The sequence below is a fragment of the Carcharodon carcharias genome, chromosome 3, assembly GCF_017639515.1.
Source record: "Carcharodon carcharias isolate sCarCar2 chromosome 3, sCarCar2.pri, whole genome shotgun sequence".
Classification (NCBI taxonomy): Eukaryota; Metazoa; Chordata; class Chondrichthyes; order Lamniformes; family Lamnidae; genus Carcharodon; species Carcharodon carcharias.
The window spans coordinates 156,771,215-156,786,096 of NC_054469.1; the positions used below are offsets into that span (position 1 = coordinate 156,771,215).

The window sequence follows — 14,882 nt, forward strand, 5'->3', positions numbered from 1 at the left end:
AAAAATGATTTCCCTTCCATAAATCCATGTTGACTCTGACCAACCCTGCCATTATATTCGAAGTGTCCAGTTATCACACCCTTTAAAACAGATTCTAACATTTTCCCTACTACTGATGTCAGGCTACCAGACCTTTAGTTCCCTGTTTTCTCTTTCCTTTTCTTAAATAGTGGGGTTACATTTGCTACCTTCCTATCTGCAGGAACCATTCCAGAATCATTAGAATTTTAGAATCTGACCAAAGTATCCAATATCACTACTGCCATCTCTTTCAACCCTCTGGGATATAGATCATCAGGTCCAGGGGATTAATCAACTTGCAGTCCTGTGAATTTCTGCAGAACGACTTTTTTTTTAACTAATAATTCCTTTCAGTTCCTCATTCTTGCTTGTTCCTTGGTTCTCTAGTTTGTATCTTCCTCTGTGAAGACAGGCACAAAATATTTGTCTAGTTTCAGTGCATTTTTTATTCCCCATTATAGCTTCTCCTGTCTCTGCCCGTAGTGGGCCCACATATGTCTTGGCTAATATTTTCCTTTTTTTATGTTTCTCACTGCTTACTTTCATATTCTGTTTTCTCTTTCTTTATCAGTTTCTTGGTCCTCCTTTGCTGAATTCTAAAATGTTCTCTATCCTCAAGTTTATTACACTTTTTGGCATATTTATAAGCCTCTTCCTTTATTCTTTTACAATCTTTAACTTCTCTTATAGCAATGGTTGGATCACCTTTCCTGCTGGGTTTTTGTGCCTCAAAGGAATATAAATTTATTGTAAACCATTTAATAATTCTTTAAATCCTATCTTTTAATGTAGTTTTCTAGTTTAGCGCAGTCACTTTGTCCCTCGTACCTCCGTAGTTTTGTTTGTTTAGATTTAAAACCGTGGCTTTGGATTGAACTACATCACTTCCAAACTTAATGTAAATTTCTACCATATTATGGTTTCTCTTCCCTAAAGGCTCCTTGGCAATGAGATTATTAATTAGCCCTTTTTAATTGCACAATTCTAGATTTAAAATAGTTCATTCTCCAGTTGGTTCCTCAACATACTGTTCTAGAAAACCATTATATATACATTCCGGGAATTCGCCCTCCTCAGCATCAGTACTGATTGAGTTTACTCAGTCTATATGAAGATCGAAGTCCCCCGTGATGACTGTGTTACCCTTGTTATATGCACCTCTGATTTCCTGATTTATATTGTACCCTACATTACTGTTTGGTGGCCTATAAACAGCTCCTACAAATTGCTCATGCAGCCCCTTCCTGTTTCTTAGCTCCACACAAACTGATTCTACATTTTGATCTTCTGATCTAAGATCCTCTTTCACTAATGGACTGATCTCATCCTTTATTAATAGCGCTACTCCAACTCTTTTTCGCCTATCCTTCCTAAATATCAAACCCTTGAACATTCAGTTCCTAGCCTTGGTCACCCTGCAGCCACATCTCTATAATGGCAATTAGCTCATATCTGTTTATCTCCATTTGTGCTGTCAATTCACCTGCCTTATTGTGCTGCCTGCATTCAGATAGGATGCCTTTTATTCTATCTTTTTATTATTCTCGCAACCTCTAGCCTTGCCTGTTAGTGCACTCTGAAGTTCGTACGTTCTGTCCCTTCCTGCCACACTCAGTTTGTTAATTCCCTTATTGCTACCTTGCTCTCTTGCTTTGTTCTCTCTCTTTAATTTATCACATCTTTCCTCACTTGATCCATTACCCCCGCTAAGCCTTCTCTGCCTTTCTAGTAATACGACTCACCAGAACACTAGTCCCAGCATCGTTCAGGTGAAGACCATCCCAATGGTACAGCTCCCACTTTCCCCAGTACTGCTGCCAGTTCCCCATGAATTGAAACCCATTTTGCCCACATCAATCTTTGAGCCACGCGTTTAACTCTAATCTTATTTATCCTACTCAAATTTGCTCGTGGCTCAGGTAATAATCCAAAGATTATTAGCTTTGAGGTTCTGCTTTTTAATTTAGCCCCTCACTGTGCATACTCTCTAAGCAGAAGCTCTTTCCTAGTCTTGCTTTTGTTGTTGGTACCTATGTGGACCATGACAACTGGATCCTGCCCCTCCCACTGCAAGTTTCTCTCCAGCCCATAGCAGATGTCCCAAACCCTGGTATTGGTCCGGGCAGGAAACACAGACTTCTGGATTTGTGCTCTTTGCTGCAAAATCAGTTTGTTTCTGAGATAATATATAGTTAATTTATAATATAATGGCTTTTTTTCTAAATATTAAATCTTTATTCAATTATCTTAATTTTGTGGTTAAACTTATTACATTTGTTTTTAGTCCATTGGCACGTTTGCTTTCCCCTCAAGTGGACGACAACTTACTGAAGTTTCTTTATGATGACAACCAGCGAGTCGAGCCAGAGTGGTACTGCCCCATAATCCCCATGGTTCTCGTTAATGGAGCTGAAGGTATTGGTACAGGATGGGCTTGTAGAATTCCTAATTATGATACCAGAGAGCTAGTCAACAATGTCAGGCGAATGCTCGATGGCCTGGATCCCCTACCTATGGTAAATAATGGAGAATATATGTGAACTTTTAAAAAAATAATTTGTCATATTTTAGCAAATTAGCATGTTTTATACACGTAAAATTTGTGTGTTTTACATAACTTTAGACTAGTACAACATTTTGTTCAAGAAAGTATATTTTCTGATTAACTGAAGGAGATCTTGTACGGTATAGGAGATAAAATTGGTCTGTACTAGCATGGTTGTATAATGAGCTGGCATCCCATTTTACACTAAACGTCTTCTTCTCAATTGACTTTAATGGAAAAGTGTAAAATGGGCTGTCAACTTGCCATTGTTGTAATTTGCAGACCAATTTCCATCCCGTAATGTTACGAGATGACAGCCAGTGCTATAGCATTATAATTCTGACAACCTCGTGAATCCTAAGTGAAAAACTTAAACAAGACATATTTTATCTTGAAGACAGATGCTCTAATGCACTATTTTCTATCATTGGAAACCAAAGGCTTGGTTAGAGGTTATAGTTTCAAGCCCAACTTCAGAGATTTGAGCATGCAATCCAGACTGACACTAGACTGACATTTACCGCACATGGTGCCATTGCCTGGATGAGATATTAAATCAAGGCCCCCATCTACCCTCTCAACTGGATGTAAAAGATCCCAAGTACTTTTCAAAGAAGACCAGGATGGTTGTCCTTAAGCCCTGGAAACATTTATCCCTCAGTGACTATTGCTAGAACAAATTGGGCCAGAACTTCTGAGGAGTGGCAATCACAATTGAATTGCCACTCGGCATGTTTTTACTTACCTCAGTTGGGAGCTGCACATTTCTTATCCGACCTTCCAACTTGGTCCTGGTGAGAAAACTGCAGTGCAGCAGGTTCTTGAGGTCTTCAGTGCACGGCGGTTGCTTTGGGGGACGTGACGCCACGCCCCCTTTTTACAGCACTAGCTGCCATAAACCAGGTGAGCTTAATGTTCCCAGCTACTTTGAAAAGCTAGGGAGAAGCTAAGTGTTTAAGGTAAGCGGGTGAGGGGTAGAGTGATGGGCTGGGGGTGGGAAGGATGGGTCAGGGGAGTTGGGTGATCAGTCAAGGGTGGTTGGGGGGGGGGTGTAGTCGGGTATTCAGGAGGATAGTTGGGCAGGGGGTTTGGGCATTGAGGAGTAGTGGGGGGATCAAATGGGTGGTGAAGCGGGTGGGGTGGGGGGTGGGGGGTGGTCACTGGTATCCAGGAGTTAGAAGTGTCTTTAACCCTTCTAACTTTTTCTGGGTAACTATTCTGCTAAGAAAGTCGAAACCATCTGAAGTCTCCAATTTAAACCTAAGTATCAGATGGTTCCCAGTGCAGAGTAATTGCCCATCGGAAGTTTAAACTTCCTGAGCAATTGCCCTGCAATCCTTGCTTTGTGGTCTTCTGGGGGTAATGGTGGGGTTGGGGTTGGTCCCCCAGTGCATCCTCTGGGGTTCCTCCTGGGTATGACCCCCTGGACCTCGCAAGTTATTATAAGACGTAGGAGCAGAAGTGGATCATTTGGCCCATCGAGTCTGCTCTGCCATTCATTGAGATCATGGCTGATCTGATAATCCTCATTTCCACTTTCCTGCCTTTTCCCCATAGCTCTTGACACCTTTACTGATTAAAAATCTGTCCATCTCAGCCTTAATATACTTAACAACCCGGCCTCTACAGCCCTCTGAGGTAAAGAATTCCATAGATTCACCACTCTCTGAGAGAAGAAATTCCTCCTCATCTCTGTCTTAAATGGGCAACTCCTTACTCTGAGATTATGCCCTCTGGTCCTAGACTCCCCCAGAAGGGAGAATAACTCTCAACATCTACCCTGTCATGCCCCTAAGAATCTTATATGTTTCAAGAGGGTTGTCTCTCATTCTTCTAAACTCCAATGAGTAAAGGCCCAACCTTCTCAACCTCTCCTCAAAAGAAAATCCCCCCTTACCCAGGATCAAACTAGTGAGCCTTCTCTGGACTGCCTCCAATGACAGTATATCTTTCCTTAGATAAGAGGACCAAAACTGTTCACAGTATTCTAGGAGTGGTCTAACTAGTGCCTTGTACAGCAAGACTTCCCTATTTTTATACTTCATTCCCTTTGAAATAAAGGCCAACATTCCATTTGCCTTCCCTATTACCTGCTGAACTTGTATGTTAGTTTTTTTGTGATTCATGCAAGAGGACCCCCAAATCCCTCTGTGCCTCAGCTTTCTGCAGTCTTTCTTTATTTAAAATATATTCAGTTCCTTTATTCTTCCTGCCAAAGTGCACAACCTCACATTATATTCCATTTGCCAAGTTTTTGCCCACTTACTTAACTTGTCTATGTCCCTCTCTAGACTCTTTGTGTCATCACCACCACTTGCCTTCCCACCTATTTTTGTGTGATCCGCAAACTTGGCGATAGTACATTCACTTCCCTCATCCAAGTCATTAATACATATTGTAAATGATGGTGACCCCAGCACTGATCCCTGTGGCACTCCACTAGTTACAGGTTGCCATCCTGAAAATGCCCATCTTATCCCAACTCTCTGTCTTCTGTTAGTTAGCCACTTATTATTATTTGGTAATTTATCTCATTGCTGTTTAATGGATTTTGTGTGAAAATTGTGTCTTTTTTTCATACATTTTAATAATGGCAGCACTTCAGAAGTGCCTCATTGGTTGTGAAGTGCTTTGGGGTGTCCTGATGTTGTGAAAGACACAAAGTGAATGCCAGTTTGTTCTTTATTTTTTTTTATTATCATGGAGGAATTGAATTTAGTAAATCTGAAAGTAAACTTCCTATCTATTTAGATGTAATGAGGTTTTCAATAGGATTGAGTGAGCTGTGAGGGACTAAGACCTCACGCTATATTTTTATAAAATATATATAGATATGCTCATTGCTATTTCTGAAGTGGTAAAACTCAACGAAGACCCTTAAAATGGCTGAAGCTAGGTCTGTCTGTGACCCCTGAACAAAAGAAGCTACTTGGCATTTTTGGGAATAATCATACCAGGAGCCATTAATGGCCACCTGTGGACTGTACAGCCCAACTTCAAAGAAAGCTATAGAAAGCCATTTGCATTTAATAACAAAAGCTGGCCAGAAAGAGATGGATCATCTGCTAAGACAAAAGCCCTGCAACCTTCCTTTCAGTTCCTAATTTAGCAGTGTTTGGAATCCAGATGATAGATACACTCCTTTGGCAATGAGTTGGTACAGCGGTGGGAGTTATGTGACATGGGCCTCTGGCTTGTGGAGCAAGTAATGTTGCCTTGCTGAACTACATAGCTCAGTCTGCTGTTTACTATCTAACTAGCAGCCTCGCAGATGAGGGGCTCTCCCCAGATAGAACATCTGGCCCCCATCTACATTGCTTCTGCTGGAAATTCTATACCATCACCTACAAGACTGATTCATCTCAACATGCCTGTCTCAGCGTGTGAAGTGAGCTCCACCAGAAAAATGAATTATCCAGCATCGATTTTCAACCCACTGACCTCCGTAAAGGAATACCTCATTAGACTTTGATTCTGGACTCTGGAATCCATGTGAAACTATTTCTTTTCTCTGGTTTCTGCTAGTCAATCTTTCTTTTCTGTATCCCTCTCTTTACTATTTGAATGTGAGGAGAACGTTACAAACCCACTTTTCACGTTTTGAGTCGTCAAATAAACTAACCCTTTGAGTTCACCCATCTCGAGTTTGCTGTGAGATTATTAATAGAAAATTGGATTGCACCAAAATGGAGGGGTTGTGAAATACACCATTGCTTATAAAGAGGGAAACAAATCAAAATACCTTTCTGTTTACGGGCGGGTGGAGAGAGGAGATATTATTGCTGTTTAAATTAACTCCTCCTGCTGTCCATAACAGATTATTAATTTGTTAGAAAAGATGATTTGTTTTTGCAGCATCAGTATACTGTCCACGTACAACTTTTATAGACAATTATACTTACTTGTAACACACTGGATCTTGTTGACTTAGAAATAGCATTGTACTGTAAACATTGAGATTGCAAAGAAGGCCAGCCATAAGCTTTAGAATTTAATCTCATTCTTACTGTTCTACTTTGATTTTCTAGCTTCCAAGCTACAAGAATTTCAAGGGAACAATTCATGAAGTTGGCCAAAACCAATATGTTGTTAGCGGTGAGATCTTGGTGTTGGATCGGAATACTATAGAAATTACAGAACTTCCAGTTAGGACCTGGACACAGGTAGGGTTCAAAATTTGAAGTAAATTTTAACTTGGCAGTAATTCAGGTATTGATGAAGTCAGTAACTTATTGAGAATGTTGATATATCCATGCTGATTTTATTTCCCTAGAGACTACGGATAATAGCTCCTCTCTCCTTAAAGCAATGGAACCTAAGAAGTTTGAATTGTCAGTTTCACAACATATTGGGCAGATCTTTTCATCTCGTGGGTGGGCACGCTCCTGACCCGAACTGGAATAAAATAGTGCGCGATGATGACGGGTGAGCGTCCAACTTCATCATGCACTCACGTGATAGTTTGCCCAGCGAGCGCACGTGAGTGCCTGAGTGGCGCCCACCATTAATTAACAGGTCACTTAAGGACCTTAACATTGATTTTACCTATCCTGTGCAATTTTCTGCTCATCACACAGGCAAAACGGGCAGGCAGCCAGCCAACATTTTCACATTCCTCATCCAAGGACAGGATAAGAAGGATCAGCAGGATTGCCAGTGAGAGTAGTGAGCAGCTTTGGAGATAGTTTGCAGCTGGTTGCTTATAGGTATTTGGCAGCTTCATCTCTGTTCAGCGCTTAGTTCTTAGCATTTCCAGGAATCATTGCTTGTGGTCAGGAGCCTGGAGGATTCAGAACATCTGGACCCTTCCAGGTATCAGACAGCTGCCTTTCACCCTGGTAATGGGGACTGTGGTCTCTACTAGTGGCACCTCCTCTGAAGAGGAAGAGACGGGCAGAAGAAAGAGGAGGCCACTTGTCCCTGTGTAGCTTCCAGGGGAGGGACCTGTGGGAGGAGAGGTGCAGGCACAAGGGGCGCAGGGCCAGCAGGTAGTCCAAGGCAGAAGGGGCCACAGAAGACACCACTAACCTACTGCCAGGGTCTACAGGTGGCAATGCAGCTACCTCAATATGTCCAATGTACAATGTTGAAGGAGGCTCCGCCTCTCAAGGGAGACCATCACCTTCATTTGCCAGATAATTGGGCCTGAGATCAGTTCCTACTCTGTGGGTGGACACCCAGTGCCAGTGGCTCTGAAGGTCACGGTGGCCCTCCATGCCTCCGGTTCTTTCCAGGGCTCAGTGGGGGATCTGTGTGGAGTCTGCCAATCAGCTATCCACAGTTGTGTCAAGCTGGTGATAAGCTCTGTTCAGGTGGGTACTGACCTTTATTCTTTACCATACGGACGAGGCCAGCCAGGCTGAGCAAGCCAGAGGCTTTACAGCGATTGCTGGGTTCCCCCCTGCCCAGGGTGCCATCGACTGCACACGTGGCCATCAAGGTGTCAACAGAAAGGGATTCCACTCCATGAACATGCCACAGGATGCAGATTTTGCAAATCTGTGCAAGGTATCCTGGCAGCTTCTGTGCCGTGTACATCCTCAGACACTCCCAGGTGCTGAGGCTTTTCAGTGCTCCAGCCCGACTTGGATGGGTGGCTGCTGGGTGACAAGGGCTGCCCGTTGAAGAGGTGGCTCATGACACCTCTTCACCACCCAAGAACAGAGGCAGAGAAGTGTTACAATATGAGTCATGGCTCCACAAGGGCTGTGGTAGAGAGAACCATCAGTCTTCTCAAGATGCGCTTCCGATGCCTGGACCGTTCAGGGGGAGCACTACAATACCTCCCAGACTGGGTGTCACTGATTGTGGTTGCATGCTGCGCTCTCAACAACCTGGCACTGGCAAGGGGAGACTCACTGGAGGAAGGGGATCTTGATGCAGCTGCACACACCACAGATGATGAGTCCAGTAGTGAGTCCGAAGATGAGCACAGTGAGAAGAACACTGGGGGCATGGAGGCAGACCTCGGTAACCTCCAGGAAGGCAGGGACACCAGGGCTGCCTTGATCCAACACTTCTTCAACTAGGCTGCCAAAGATCAGCTTCAAATGCATGCCAGGGCTGCCCCCTCTATCCTGGATGTCTGAAAGGACCCTTTCATTTGAACACAAAGAACACTCAGTGCCTGTGCAATAAAGTTCAGAGCCACAAACGTCCAGCATTACATACTGGCATACCTTGCACCAATAAAACAAAAAGGTGAAGTACACTCAGGCCCTGACGATAAAAACAAAATTTATTTCATTTGGACAATTCCAAACTATTTACATTAACGTCTCTGGTCTTAATTCCCAGACCAGTGTACATAAATTAAATGTAAATGAACATAAAATCACCTGTGACCAACCTTTCTTGTGCTTATGGTGCCTTTAACTTAGGTTTGTGAGTGCTACGTCTTGGTGCTTGCCCCTCACTGGCACTGGCAGTGGAGACAGCCTGCTGACCCTGCTGTCTTATTGGCTTTGATAACCTTGATGGTCATCCTCTGGCCAGTGGAGCCTGTGCTGGCCCCGCCTGGGAGGGAGCGGCCATTGCCATGTGTGGCATCTCCCCATTCGCCACAGTCTCATCAGATGCCATGGTCACTGTCGGGGGGGGCGGAGGAGATGCAGGTTTCATCCAGAGCACCCTGAGAGGAGCCCGCAGAGACAACAGACAGCTCGTGTGCCAACATGAGGTCGCTGTGGACCTCCCTGCCTACCATTGATGGACGGGCACCTAGCTGGGGTACTGGGTGCCTCATCCATCTCCCACACTGACATTGACCGCCTATTGTCAGTGCCTTTGTGAGAGCTTGGAGATCCGAGCACAACCTCAGGAACCCCTCATATGGTCACTGGAGCTGCCTCTTCACGAGAGTCGCCACTCTCTCAATGAAGGAGGAGGCAGTGCGCTCACCCGTGACAGTCAACGAGGTACTCATCCTCTGCATGGACTCCTCCATCACGGAGACCATGGCACGCTGACCTCATGGACCTCCGCCAGATCTTCCTGCACATCTCGCTGGACCCCCAGCATCTGCCTAATGGACGACTCCAGAGACCCACCATCAGCCTTCGACTGAACATCGTCCTGGTCCCCAGCAGTCCTCTTGACTGCTGGCACCCTGGGCACTCTCTGCCTCCGCCTGCACCTCCAGCGATTGTGAAATGCTCTCACCAATGTGCACTGAGATACTAGTTGCCACTCTGATGCCTATCGAGGTGCTGGTATCTGCGCTGGTACCTGCTTCAGAGCAGGCTTGATGCAGGTGAACATGATGCTCGATGGTCCTCCAGTGTCAGGGGCAGCCTGCAGATTGGACGCCTACTGGCGAACCTAAAAGGGAGAAGCAGGACATGTCATTAGTTAAAGTCATCAGTCTTGCACTGCGCATGCCAGGCACCCTGATGAGACAATGGAGATCTCCATCGTGATGCCATCGACTTTCAATGTTCAACGGGAACTCAAGATTCAAGACTCCCATCAATGAAGACACTACTGTAGAACGGTTGCACAACCTGAAAGTCACACCCCTGTGCACTGCGCTCTTAGCTTCGTCTGGCACCCCATCTCTCCACGCCCGGTTGCATGGGGAGCCTGCCAGCTCTCCAGCTCCAGGGCATCTTGCTCGAACTGGGAGAGCAGCAGCAGGTTGGGGGCTTCCACCTGTACGTGCCCTCTCGGCTTGGTTATGGCTTGTCTTCTCCTGAAAGGACAGAGGAGCATTGATTAGTCCACTTTCTACCTACAATGTCGTTGCAGCCTGGCCAACCCCAGCTGAGGAACACCTCTCAGGGCACATCTGAGTCGTGGCCCTCGAGCCACAAGGCACTTAGTCCAAGCAGCCAGGGCTCAACCCCTTGGCCAGCTTTGGTGTCACTGACAGTTGGCACTCAGACTCTAGCATCCCTGAGGCCCATGGGGGACAGCCACACCTTAACGCTTCTGCACACTGATCCATGCCAACATGGTACTCACCCTGAGCGCAGCAGGCCATTAAAGCGCTTCTGGCACTGCACCCATTAGCGCTGCATCAGGTCATGGCTGCTCACCAGGGCTGCCACCACCTCCCATGCCCTCCTGGTGAGGTGCGGTGGCCGCCGCCTCCCATCTCTGGGGACACAGATGTCCCTCCAGCAATCACCTCTTCCAGGAGTACAGCGAGGCACTTATCAGAAAAGCAGGGGGCTTAGTGCCCACCCGACCTGCCCTCCCGCCTGATTTTTTCTGCCGCACTTGAGTCCATCCTTACAACGGCAGACAGGCGTCCTTCCCGGCAGCCTTTATAGGGCTGCCTAGGCTGTTATTAAACCGGCCGCCGGGTTGCCATTGGATCCGGCGGCTGACAGGGCCCCGCCCCCCCGACAGCCCTTCTTAGCCAGTGACAAGCTGCGTTTCATGCTGGGTGGGTCTTAATTGGCCCACCAACGTGAAATCACAGTGGAGACCCGATCGCAAGCGGCAGTCAGTTTCACAGCTGCTCCTGGGCCTGCTCACTGCGCCTGCATGACGAGGGCAACATCCTGCTCATTGGGTTTGATTAATTTAAATATAATTTTCCTGTTTCTTTTAAACATCCCTATTGAACTAACTGGCTGAACAGGGTTTTGAGCAATGCCAGTTTGAAAAAGCCCAAGTTTGTACTGTGACCTATTAGCAATAATTGCTGTTTGGGGGATGATTCCATATGACTTATTTGTTTTACTGAAAGCAGAATCTTAGGGGTCACATTTCTTATGAAAATATATGGCTGGTTATGGGGAAGGATATCAGCAAAGGTTTCTTTTGAGCCATGAAGTTTTAAAACCTGTTAATAGAAATGGATTAAAATCTGCTTGCATTTTTGAAGAAAGAATGAGGTAGACCTTTTTGTCGAAGACATTTTCTTTTAGGATATCTCATATCTATTTGGGACCTTGTGTTTTAAAAATATTTTCCTTGTATGTACTGATGAGTACTTAGCCCTTTTTTCTCTACAGGCATACAAAGAACAAGTTCTTGAGCCTATGCTCAATGGGACAGAAAAGACACCAGCTTTGATAAATGACTACAAAGAGTATCATACCGATGCTTCAGTCAAATTTGTAGTGAAAATGTCAGAGGAGAAACTTGCACAAGCAGAAGCTGCTGGTCTGCACAAAGTGTTCAAACTACAAACCACTCTCACTTGCAACTCTATGGTAGTGCCCTTTTTGAAAATATATGATTTTTATTGTTACAAATGGATATTTTAAAAATATTTTTGGGGAATATTGTGTTATTCTGTGAAGAAGGCTGTGTGTGTGTGTGTGTGTGTGTATATAAAAGATTAATAGGAGACAGGCCTGGGGAGTTTAAAACATGAAAAGAATAGAGGTGTTATGTTTGAGGTACAAGTGAATAGGTTAGATCTAACATTTGCATTTTTAGAGTTTATTTGAAAATCGAAGGGAAGTCAGAGGTGAAGGAAACCTGCTTTCATATTGTAGGAGTTCCACAGGTAAATAGAAGTTAGGATATTATATTTTATTGACCCTAAACCAAAGACAAAATAGAGATGTGAAAGATTTTATATTTCGAATTATTTGAGTTTCAAAGAGTTATGAGAACTATGGAACCTGAGATGAAAGGAGAAAAAAAGGTATTTTAGAGTTACTGTAGCTGGGAGCTATAGCTATTGGGCTGGAGTGGTTGACCTGGAGCTGAGTTGGGAGCTGTGGCTCTTGGGCTGGAAAATGCAGTTTTAATCTGAAGTTTGGATTTCCACAGCAGAGTGGAAGAGTGTTACAGGTCATGTGGTTTGCCTTTATTAAAGCTACAGCAGTTTGCCTTGGGTAATATTACTGGATTTTTATAGCTAAACATCCATAAGGCGTGTTGCCTGGAAGGTGTTTACTTGTGGCTCTGACCAAATAGAAGACTAACTTTAATTGTACAACTGTAATCATGTGTGCTTAAGTTTTTTATTCTTATGAAAACTTTTGGGATTTTAAAAATTAAAAGTAAAGGTGTTATTGGACTTCTTGCTGCTGGGATCAGTACGTTGTCTTCTCGCTTTCAAAATATAAAAAAAGGCATGGCCCGTAAGCCAAGTTTCCCTTGGGATTTGGTTTGCGTAGCGAATAACATTGGCTGTGGTCACAACATTATGTAAATTATTAAATGCTAGATATCTATTTTGACATGTTTAAACAGCAATAACATTATGATAATTACAGGTATTATTTGATCACATGGGTTGCTTGAAGAAGTATGAAACTGTACATGACATCTTGAAGGAGTTCTTTGATCTGCGGTTACATTATTACAGTCTAAGGAAGGAATGGTTGTCAGGAATGCTTGGAGCAGAGTCTGCAAAGCTAAACAACCAAGCTCGATTCATTCTAGAGAAAATACAAGGAAAGGTTGCAATTGGTAAGGATTAAAACATTAGATCAAAATTTCCATAATAACAACTTTCAATTATTGGAATTTTGTACACTTGTAGCTGTTAAGCAATTGTTTGTAAGTATAACAATTTGGATAAATTATTTGAATGAAATTTCAATCTATGCAGTCTCAGTCAGATGTCCCTTAGGGGCTTCTTGCATGGAACTTAATAAGTCAACTAAAGTAGTGAAGGAAGGGGTGCTTCCTATTTTTCTTCTTTTTCTTCACCTTGCTTAACCCACCCCCCTCCTTCTTTGCTGATCAGATTTGGATTAACATTAACATCTGATATTGTTTTTAAAAAAGTGAAATGCAAGTTTAAATGAAGATTCAAACTTGAGCCTTTTAGCTAAGAGCTCAGTATTGAAGCTACTAGATGTTTCATTATATCATATTTTCATTTATGATTATCAGTTGTAACTTGGTAGATTACTGAAGTTCATAGATGTGTTGCACATTCCCACTTGCTGACTAATGTTTCTTGGAAGTATATAAAAGGAATAACCTAGGGCATGTTCCCAAGCACAGTGAGGGGTGTGAGCGTGACAAGGCTATATGCTGGGGGGCATGGAACATTAGGATGAAGCTGGCTGTAACACACATGTTTTCTCTATTAATGGGGCTGTAAGATTTCCTCAGTTCTCTCAATAAGATGATTTCCCAACTTTTGCACTCTCTCAATTCTGGCACCCTCTGCAACCAGTTCCAATTTGCAGGTATTTTCAGTACATCTCAGGAGAATATGTATCACACAGTTGAAAGAGAAGTTGTTGCTTCCTGTTCTGTGCAGCACATTTTTTTGGAAGTGCACATGAGCCTTGGAATCTTCACTTGCACAAAGCAATAATTAACCTGCAGCAAGTTATTGCTTCCACCATCCCATTCCCCCTCCAACAAACTCCATGACTTTGCTATACAAATCTGTTAAAATGTTCTTTGCCCCACGTTCTATAATTTTATGGAACATACTTTTTTGTTTTCTTCCTGCATGGAATTCCTGTTGAGCCCTTGGGATCTAGCATGTTCAGAAAGAATAGTTAAATAGGCATCCTTTAATATATTGTCACTGCCTACATTATTCACAGAGCTTCACACATTTTGAAAAGTTTGTTTATTTTATCCTGCTTGGATTGTGTTACTGTTTGATTGGTATCATTTCAAATTCAGAATTAATGATTGTGCCCACACTCATAGAGTCTGTGATATTTACTCAAGTAACTCCATTATCCATTACTCCTTGTTCCCACCTACAAACAACCTGATGCCAGACCTGCTGTATTTCCATTGGGGTGGAAGGTTGTTCATCATGCACCCAGCTTGTATCCACGCCCAAAGGGAGTTGAGGCCTGCAGTTTTCCTTTCAGTGAAGTTGCTTACTCTCACTAGTCGCTGGATATATCTTGGATCTGCTCCTGCCTCGCTGCTCTTATTCCTATAGTAATACTGGCAAAGCAGGGCATATCTGAGGAATTTCTGGCTGGTGAGTTAGGATTGATTGGATTTTGCTATTAAAACCTACAAGGTTAAAGCTGGTGAAGTGAAAAAACTGCTGAAGTATTTCAAGTTACCATCTATATCTATACAACATTAGTTTTGATAAAGTACTGGCCGGAATGTTTTTGTCCTGCCAGCTGTGGGAACCATTGCAGTGGGCCGGAAAGTTTGACAGACCAACCAAACGTCCGTTGACTTCAGGCGGGACTGGAAAATCCCAGCCATCGTTTCTCAGAAAGAGGGATCATGCATTAGACATAACTCTCCAAAGGCGGCTCAGCAAAAATGCTTGTGAACCCCTGTTGCAGGATATCCTTTGGTACAATATTTAAAGACTGTTTTAATAGTCACATATTAAAACCTTGAATGTTTAAATTCTGTTTACGCTTTGTACATTCTAACCCAAACTATCATTTTCTCATTCACCTAA

The 14,882-nt window shown here is 43.6% G+C and overlaps 1 protein-coding gene across 3 annotated transcripts in view; it reads left to right on the forward strand.

The window, feature by feature from the left end:
- LOC121276160 (DNA topoisomerase 2-beta-like) overlaps positions 1-14,882 on the forward strand; it is a 257,905-nt gene that overhangs the window by 150,202 nt on the left and 92,821 nt on the right. For all 3 annotated transcript variants that reach the window (XM_041184227.1, XM_041184228.1, XM_041184226.1), the window contains exons 21-24: positions 2,306-2,537; positions 6,595-6,729; positions 11,530-11,730; positions 12,748-12,943. In XM_041184227.1, the coding sequence (XP_041040161.1) occupies positions 2,306-2,537; positions 6,595-6,729; positions 11,530-11,730; positions 12,748-12,943 (764 nt within the window). The remainder of the gene's footprint in view (positions 1-2,305; positions 2,538-6,594; positions 6,730-11,529; positions 11,731-12,747; positions 12,944-14,882) is intronic.